General features: G+C 36.1%; 2 protein-coding genes across 2 annotated transcripts; one reads left to right on the forward strand and one right to left on the reverse strand.

The window, feature by feature from the left end:
- The first annotated feature begins 2,084 nt into the window (after positions 1-2,084).
- LOC108560931 (pro-resilin-like) lies at positions 2,085-4,068 on the forward strand. Its single transcript, XM_017918656.1, has 3 exons — positions 2,085-2,263; positions 2,452-2,515; positions 2,803-4,068. The coding sequence occupies exons 1-3, from the start codon at positions 2,243-2,245 to the stop codon at positions 3,975-3,977; spliced, it is 1,260 nt and encodes a 419-aa protein (XP_017774145.1). The 5' UTR covers positions 2,085-2,242; the 3' UTR covers positions 3,978-4,068.
- Positions 4,069-5,093: 1,025 nt separating this feature from the next.
- LOC108560946 (high-affinity choline transporter 1) lies at positions 5,094-8,269 on the reverse strand. The gene is made up of 4 exons (XM_017918676.1): positions 7,440-8,269; positions 6,686-7,378; positions 6,303-6,624; positions 5,094-6,237 (listed from the first exon to the last, which is right to left on the reverse strand). The coding sequence occupies exons 1-4, from the start codon at positions 7,603-7,605 to the stop codon at positions 5,640-5,642; spliced, it is 1,779 nt and encodes a 592-aa protein (XP_017774165.1). The 5' UTR covers positions 7,606-8,269; the 3' UTR covers positions 5,094-5,639.
- Positions 8,270-9,233: the final 964 nt, after the last annotated feature.

Consider the following 9,233-nt stretch of genomic DNA (forward strand, 5'->3'; position numbering starts at 1 on the left):
TACTAATTGGAAAATTAGTCTCAAAATATATAGTAAATGTTCCTAAATTTATGTAATTGTTTATCAATAATACTTAATGATATATTTATACGAGAATATAATTAATTAGGATTACTTTGTAATTATAGTAAACAAATGAAAATAAAAAAATTTAATTGCTCGTCAATATTGAAAATGCAATTAGTTTAATCTATATAATTACAATTAAAATACTAGATTCTTTGAAATATAAATAAATTAGTCAATAATGAATTAGTATATGAAAATAATAATAGAGAAATTATTAGAAATTGAATATAAATAAAAAGCTAATGTAAGTAAATAAAATGTATTAAAAAGTTATCAATTTAACCTTATTATATTAGTTATTAGAAGATATTTTATTATATAATCATATTTGACCCTATATGAACGTGTAACACTACATCAAGTGTCATTATTTATTATATAATTATGTTGTACTTTTGCTGAATTAAATTAAATATTAAATTTCTAATAACAAAAAAGATATTTGAAGAAACTTTAATATTTATAACAGTTTAAAATATATTTTTTTTAATTTAGAGTAATGGTTTAACAACTAATACATTATTAGTTCAATTCTAATGTTATTTTTCACACAATGAGTAACAGTGATTATTAATTATAAAAAAAATTGTTTTTGTTATAAATTTTGTTGTATTTTTACTGTATTCAATTTGTAAGAATAAAAGAGATATTTGAAAAAAAACTTAACAAATATAATAATTGAACAGAGATTTTATTAAAATGTAAAATTTGATTAAAAGTAAGTGCTTTAGAAATTATTATATTATTAGTTCAAGAGAATATTTTAAATATTTTATTTGAAGAAATTTACAAATTATAATAATAGAACAAATAATCTGTTTAAATATAGAACAACAATGTCAAAAGTTTAATTAATGTGTTTAAACAAAATCTTAATAGTTTTAAAGTATTTCATTTGAAAGTAAAATTTACCTTAACTTATAATATTAATAATAATAATTATTATTATTAATCACAACGCCTATCTTAACCTATTTTTTGTAAAAAATATATAAATATTAATAAGTTTTTTAAAATAACAATAATTTAAATTATTTATATTATTTTGTATAATGCATAATAAATATCAAAATAAGCATGCTACAGTTACAATTACGAAATTAATGAAAAGAGATATTTTCTTTATTAATAAATAATTAATTGAAAGATAAAAATGTATCTAGAAATTATTAAATAAATGAAGATTATTAAAAAGAATAATTAAAGAATGTAAAGAAATTTGGAATTAAATAGAAAACGCTCGAGTAATATTGCTCGACTCTTTTATTTTGTTTTTAAGAAAAGAGGACTTAGAAATTTCTTACCATATTTTTTTCTTGTTATTGTTGTTATGCTTTTAATGGTCGTTGTTAATATAAGAAGTATAAGACGTGGAGAAAACCAACAAAATACAGTTGAGAAGAATCGCATTGTTGGGAACAAAAGAAGAGTTTTTTTATACGTTTAAACTTGGAATTAATGTAATTTGCTTGTTTCTCTTTTTTTACAGTTGTCGTTGTTTATGATTGCCTTACAAAGATGTAGGGTATCTGCGTAATTTATAGCAGCATCAATTGAAAAGAACGTCAAACAAGATGAGAGTAAGAAAAAAAAGGGAAGAAGTCTATTTGGGGTTGGTTGCGTGGTCAATTTATTGGAGCAAATCTTGCGGTTAAGGTCCATTTATCCTGGATTTATCGGACTTCCGCTTTTCCCTCAGGAAGCGTTCACAAGTTATTGCTTCCAACAACGAAAAAAAGAATCATATAATCGCACCTACAAAGAAACGAACACGCGTGTTCTTCATTTAAACAATACGCAATTAAGACATGCATTTCCTTAATTATTTTTTGCTGTCTTTTTTGTTAAAACCGCGCGATTTGCGATTTCGTTTGTTTTTTTCTGTGTCATACGAAGGTCGATCGATTTCAACCCCTTCGTACAAGGTGTTGTGCATCGTTCATCGTACAAGGTCTGACCACGTAAGCCTCCCACGCGGCATCCGTGAAGATGCGGGTTTTTACTTTCACCTGAGCCGCTTCTGTGGATCCGACGGAAGGGCCTATAAATATCCGATGTGGCATCTCCACAGACATTGAGTTCGCTGAAGACATTCACTCCGGATCAACATTTGTGAAGCATTTTTTGTGCGCACCTCCTAGTATCGAGCTACTATCCAATTATCATCATCAAAATGAGATTATTCCAATTCGCGGTGAGCTGGCACACTTACTTACATTTCTTTTATTTTATTCTTCTTTTTTTTGTTCAATTATTTAATGGAAAGCTATTTCATTTGTGAAAATCACAGTTAGAAACTTTCCATTACTTTTTATTTTGTTCATTAAACAATCTTTGAATTACTTCTATTTTTTTGTGCTATAATGAATTAACTCATTGCAGACCTGTGCTTTTGTGGTGTGCGTTGCCACCGGATCTTACGGAGGAGCCGTTAGCAAACGTGAAGGTAAGTTTTATTAAAATAATTTAACTTTATTAATTATTTAAAAAAAAATCTACGAGAAAAATAACTTTACATTTAATTTAAATTATTCAACAATTAATAAATATAGGAAAATTTAACTTTATAATTTAAAATTCAAAGAGTCAATAATTGCTAATAATGGTAATTTCCTTGTAATAAAAGGAAATGTGGTTTACTTTTTATTATATTAACTTCTTTTAATTGGTAAATTAATTGCTAAAAGAAAATTTGCTTTTGTTTTAAATAAATTTATGTATTTTGTGATTCAGCTCCATTAACCGGTGGTTACCCATCCGGTCGTCCAACCGGAAGCTATTTGCCTCCTTCATCTGGTGGATTTCCTCAAGGTCCTAGCAGCAGCTATGGAGCTCCAGGTGGTGGATCCGGTGGATTCGGTGGTTCTGCAACCGGTGGTTTCGGTGGATCCGGTGGATTTGGTGGATCAGGATTCGGAGGTGGTGCCCCATCTCAATCGTACGGAGCCCCTAGCTCTGGTTCATCTGGCCATGGCGGTTTCGGCGGCGGTGCTTCAAGTGGAGGATTCGGTGGTGGATCAGGTGGGTTCGGCTCATCGAAACCCACTGGTAACTACTTGCCACCATCCACTAGTTACGGAACTCCAGTAGCACCATCCCGTCCTTCCTCCCAATATGGCGCACCGTCCTCCTCTAGCTTTAGCGGTTCAGGTTCTTTCTCCTCTAAACCGTCATCTCAATACGGTGCTCCTTCAGGTGGACGTCTATCTCAATCTTACGGTGCTCCATCCGCCGCTGGACCATCCTCCACCTACGGTGCCCCATCCAACGGGGGTTCTTCCAGGCCATCCAGCAGCTACGGAGCCCCAGCTCCAGCCCCATCTCGTCCATCCCAAAGCTACGGTGCTCCGACCGGTAGCCAAGGCGGAAACGGTTTCGGACATGGTGGAAGCCAAGGAGGATATTCCAATGGTGGTAGCCAAGGAGGATACTCGAGCGGTGGTAGCCAAGGAGGATACTCCAGCGGTGGTAGCCAAGGTGGATACAGCAACGGTGGAAGCCAAGGAGGTTATTCCAACGGTGGCAGCCAAGGAGGATACAGCAGCGGTGGTAGCCAAGGTGGATACAGCAGCGGTGGTAGCCAAGGAGGATACTCCAACGGAGGCAGCCAAGGTGGTTACAGCAACGGAAAGTCTCAAGGAGGATACAGCAGCGGTGGTAGCCAAGGAGGATATTCCAACGGTGGTAACGGAGCCGGAAGACCATCCCAATCTTACGGAACTCCATCGAGGCCTTCCCAAAGCTATGGTGCCCCATCTCAAGGCGCATCCCGTCCATCCAGCAGCTACGGCGCCCCATCAACCGGCGGATCCGGCGGAAGACCTTCCCAAAGCTATGGAGCTCCATCTGTTGGCGGTGGTTCTAACGGCGGTCAAGGTTATGCTAGCAACGGAGGTTACTCTTATTAAACGTACCTGAATTCGGACCTACATCTACAATACGCAACCAATGTATATAATAACATACACACGATGTAGAGATTTAGTAATTATTTATTAAAACGACAAAAAAAGAATAATAATATGGATTGATAAACAAAAAAAAAATTATAACATAATGGTAATATTTCCAGTATTATATTTTGTAAAGGAAAATGCGCTTTTTTATATAAATAAAATGAATTTAAAATAATTATTTGACTCTATACTTTCTTCTCCTTATCCAAAAATAGAAACTAATGAAAATTGCATTCGTTCAATTGATTTGTAACCCAGACATGAACACGTATTGGAATTAGGTACTTCTCTGGTGACATGCGCCAGGAGCAATTCGTTATGCAACGGATCAATAAACAATAATATTCCATGGATTCGTCTCTTCATTTCTATTCCCAAATATATTCCAATTAAAATTGAGGGGACATCAAAATTAATACAACACTTCAGTATTCAGTTTTATTAGGTTTTAATAGTTCTCTTTCAAAACATAAATCATCTAACTGAGTCTCCACCTTCGTTTTAGTATACACAGGCTACATCTCTTGTATATTATATATATTCTTCAACAGTCTATGTTTTTTTTTACGGTACAATATTTACAATATAGGTACCAAATATAAATTCTTTCATCATTTTATTTCATGGTTATTAACAATGTGGACAAAAAAACATGAACAAACTTAAACAAATTACCTAATAAACGAATATAATGATTAACGTAGCAGCGTTCGCCAAAACAACAATAATGATTATTGGAACCTATTGTAAAGTTTATCGATTTATTTAACTTTTAGTACATCAAATTGCTCTCTTTTTTTGTTTACATACATATGTTCGTTTTTATTATTTTAACATCCATTTTATTCACACCGATATTATTATTATTATTTATAATTGTATAGTAGTTATTGATCTAGAAGACATCAGTTTATTTAATATAGTACATCGATCGACCAAGTATGTGCGCGTTATTTTTGTTTTGTACTAGCAAAACAAAAACTTTTTTGATCAAAACTTTCTATTTGGGAGGGACAGTGCATAGTTATTTATTTACAACAACTAGTAGTATGCATTCCTCTCGTTCTCTTTGTTTCTGCTTTAAGAAGAAGCGTATGATAAAAAATAAAATTTAAGCCACATTTATAAAGATATGTATATGGTTAACAATGTTGCTAAATTATAACAACTTTATATATATAGTATATGTATATATAAACAGTTTTATCTCTTTCATATTCTTTTTTTTTTATAGAATTATATAATATATTCCTCAACATATATACTCTCTAATACTGCTAAAAATTTATATATATACATTTATTTGACGAGTTTAAGTGTTAAGGAGCAACAATGATATGTATTAGGTTTGTTTCTTTTTTTTTAGGAATCAATTCCTTGATATGTATACGATTTCTGAAACTAAATAACAGAGGGGTTTGGGATTTCTTTATAATTGGATTTGTTTCATCGATGATTGAAAAGATTAAGACTTCGTTGGAGTGATGCTCTAGCCCCGTATTAGGACACAAAAATACATACGTGCCCACGTTACAATCTACTCTACCTAATTTTTGTTTTCTCTTTTGTTTTTACTTTCTTCTTTTATTTGGGCGGGTTGTACTCTTAGTCTAATCAGAGGGTAGTTTGTACTGCTCCAGGATTAGCGCCGGATCTGACGCCTCCACCTGATCCTATAGCACTACGCAGCTTCTCTACTTCCCCTGCAGGAATATCATCATCGGCCTCAAGAGCCGGATTTATTCTACCATTTCTCTCGTCTTTTCCAACCATTGTATTGGCAGCGCCGTACAGTTTCCCCATGGCCCCGGATGCCATGACGGCCATTTGCTCACCATCTTCGATAGGATCACCGACCCTCTGTATGTCCTCCGGTATGTTAACGACGCAATGGAAGAAGTCGTAACCAGGAGCGAGACGGCCGGTCTCGAATACCCACTTAGTCCACCAGGAAACGAAAATTAAGGTGATCAATGAACAAAGCATAGCCATTGTACGGAATGGGAACATTTGTCGTTGGCCTTCTTCGTCCCAGCCCGGGTAGTGAATGAATGCTGGCAAACCCATCATCGGTTCTCCGCCGGATAAACGCACGAAGAACGCTACGATGTATGCAGCTAAACTACCATAGGTATTGCAATGGTGCTTGAAGTGCACTACCATTAACAGTTGCGGGAATAATATTACATATACTAAATCAGAACACATTGACCTGGAAAAAGGAGATAAACGACGAGGATTAAGTAAGTGGTTACATATGTTGACGTGAATAATTACCAAAGTCCATAAATTGAAGGTATTGTCAGAGCCATGACGGTGGCTAAAAATCCGACGATGAGGATCGATACGCGCATCACCCAAATGATTTCCATTTCGGAGGCCCTTTGTCTGAAAATCAATTTGTACACATTTCTTGCAAACATGGAGCTAGCGGAGAGAACGCTGGAGTCTGCTGAAGACATGACGGCAGCTGAAACTGCGCCGAGACCAAAGAATGACACGAAATCTGGGGTGAGGTATTGCAATACCATCGGCAATATCATGCTTGTCTCATCTTGGGTGAGTGGGTAAGGGCCTTTGTAGGCAGTCTCATTCCAAGCTGTAAAATAACAACAATATAAGTTTCATTATTTTTTTATTTAAATTTTTGCATTGTGTACCTGTTGATTTGGCAATAGCCCCAATCAGAACAGGAGGAATAGCCATGAGGATGCAGCCAAATGCTGCTACGAATGACAGCAGTTGAGCGGTCGCAGCAGTTTTGCTGGAGAGAACGCGCTGGAAATAGACTTGCCAAGGGATTCCTCCGAATATCAGGAGAAGCGCATAGTCCATGTAGTAGAATATCTCCTCGTACTTAACCGACCCTATCCAATCGACTTCCATCGAAGATAGCGGCATTACCTTATCGTTCATCCATGCAAATGGTATGCACATCCACAAACCAATGAATATGCAGAATAGTTGGATAACATCGGTGTAAGCCACTGAATAGAGGCCACCGAAAAGGGTGTAAAATACCGCTATGCACGCGCTAAAAATAACGCTCGTCTTCTGGTCCATATCGATGATGACGCTCAGAGTGGCCCCGAGGGCCGCCAAAATCCCGGCAGCCCAGAAAACTTCACCACAAAGGGCGGGCAAGAAGAGCAGACCCCCCATCCGCTCACCGAACGAATCCTGCAGGGGATCCAGCATCGTCACGTAACCCTGTTCCCGCATCTTATTTGCGAAGAAGATACCCCCAAAAACTAAACTTAAAGAATAGCCGAACGGCGCCTGGCACCATACCAGTCCCGAAGTATAGATGGCCTCCGCTGTTCCATTTATGTAACCGCCGCCGACCCAGGTGGCTACAAAAACGGATCCATTGAAAGAAAAGAAACGAAAAAAAAATCTGAAAAGGGATCAAACCTGTCATGGTGAATATGCCGACGAAGAGGCCGATGTTCCGACCGGCCAGCATAACCTCCTCCTCCGAATCATTGCCTGCCTCCTTCTTGCGGCCCGCCCAAATACCTACCCCCAGGATCAGGATGTAGAACAGGATGATCGAGATCACTCCTGCCACGTTAATCATCTTGCTGCGATCGATCAGGCACCCTTCGTTTAAAATTTACTTTATCACACTGCTTTTTCTTTTAAATATTTATAAACTCTCGCGTTCTTAGGCTTACGAAAATATACCTCTTTCTATTTAGTTTAGTGCGTTAAGACGCCAAACAACAGTCGCCCCAGCGTAGGGAAGTTTTCTGCGAGGGGCTGTTCCTTGTCCTAAAGCCTAGGGCACACATGGGCGCTCGCCGGAGGCATCCAAAAGCACGCACGGGACGCTTAAGATCAAGCCCTTCTTTTTCGCTTTGGAGGCACACAAGGACGACGTGCACACCGGATTTTCTCAACTCGCACTGGAATCCTGGCCCATGGCCCAGGTATTGATCACACCGATGACGTCAGTGGGTCCTTATTGGGCAACACCCGCGAACCCTGGACCACGGAGGCCTACGTTGGCGTTGGCGGCGACGCGCCGCAGACGCGCACCAACCCCATCACTGCCAAAGGACCGCCCCCGCGTCCTTCTCCTTCCTTATTTCCTTCAGATACCACCCCCGCACGTTATGCATACGGGCGGATCATTACGTACACCCACGATATCGGTATTGTTACTTTATTATTATTATTAGTATTATTCGGTAACAATGCACGAGATCAATTCTACTTCTGCAATCGATCAATTGGGACTGATTGGAATGAATTGAAATCATTGATTAAAACAACCAGAACATTGCAATTTAGATCAATTTATATTTACAATCCTTTATTATAAAAATTCAAACCACTAAGGCCATCTCTATTCCAGTTTACAAACTCAAAAGCACCCTTAAATAAGGGCGGCAGAAAACTATGGAAGAACCAAGTTACAACAAATATATGACATAGTCTTCTGTAAATTCTACTCACCCTTTATAACGACCCTAAATTTGTGAAATTTGTACCTTTGGACCATCAAACATATCCAAATTTATTTACTTAAAAACACACGTCTTATAGTCTGATAAATACTATATTTTGTTTCATTCCAATTTATCCGCTCATATTTATAATCTTGTTATATTGTTTGTAATCGTACTTTTGCTACAAATAAATTATATTCATCACTTAAAATTCCCCATTTCAGATTATTTTTTAATCCAGATCAGGAATAATAATAATGGCTTTAAAGAGTATTTAACTTAATCACATCTTCTCTAATTACTTAATTAATTTACTTTAACGTTAATGACAATTGTAACTTGTTGTTTAATATTCTCTTTTGTAATATATAATATTTTATTTGCAATTGGCTGTATAGTAACGTCACATTATTATCAACGTAAAATCTGCAAATGTAATAACTGTTACACAATTCGATGTTGGTAGATATGATGTGCACAGTAGATAAAAATAAAACTTTCTTAAACAATTGAGAAAGATTTTTAAATTAAAAAATTACATTACGTAATAATATAATACAAATATAAATTGTATTATTTTAATTTACAATTTGCAAAATGTTTGAATTTTAATGAAATTGTTATAATTCTTCAATTTATTGTTTATTTCTATGTTTCTTATATACAGAATCAGAAAATGTTTGTTTGAAATATAAAAAAACGATAATAATTTTGAAATACTAGAGGTAAATGTTACTGGAAAGTCGCTCAGCTC

Source organism: Nicrophorus vespilloides, unplaced genomic scaffold, assembly GCF_001412225.1.
Source record: "Nicrophorus vespilloides isolate i.1.1-1 unplaced genomic scaffold, Nicve_v1.0, whole genome shotgun sequence".
In the NCBI taxonomy this organism is placed as follows: domain Eukaryota; kingdom Metazoa; phylum Arthropoda; class Insecta; order Coleoptera; family Silphidae; genus Nicrophorus; species Nicrophorus vespilloides.

Excerpts from the sequence above, each read along its gene's own strand:
- LOC108560931 (XM_017918656.1), top strand. The coding sequence starts at position 2,243 with ATGAGATTATTCCAATTCGCG. Across the intron at positions 2,264-2,451 it reads TGAGATTATTCCAATTCGCG|ACCTGTGCTTTTGTGGTGTG; the intron begins GTGAGCTGGCAC and ends AACTCATTGCAG. Across the intron at positions 2,516-2,802 it reads AGCCGTTAGCAAACGTGAAG|CTCCATTAACCGGTGGTTAC; the intron begins GTAAGTTTTATT and ends TTTGTGATTCAG.
- LOC108560946 (XM_017918676.1), bottom strand. The coding sequence starts at position 7,605 with ATGATTAACGTGGCAGGAGTGATCTCGATCATCCTGTTCTACATCCTG. Across the intron at positions 7,379-7,439 it reads CGGCATATTCACCATGACAG|CCACCTGGGTCGGCGGCGGT; the intron begins GTTTGATCCCTT and ends CCGTTTTTGTAG. Across the intron at positions 6,625-6,685 it reads GGCTATTGCCAAATCAACAG|CTTGGAATGAGACTGCCTAC; the intron begins GTACACAATGCA and ends GTTATTTTACAG.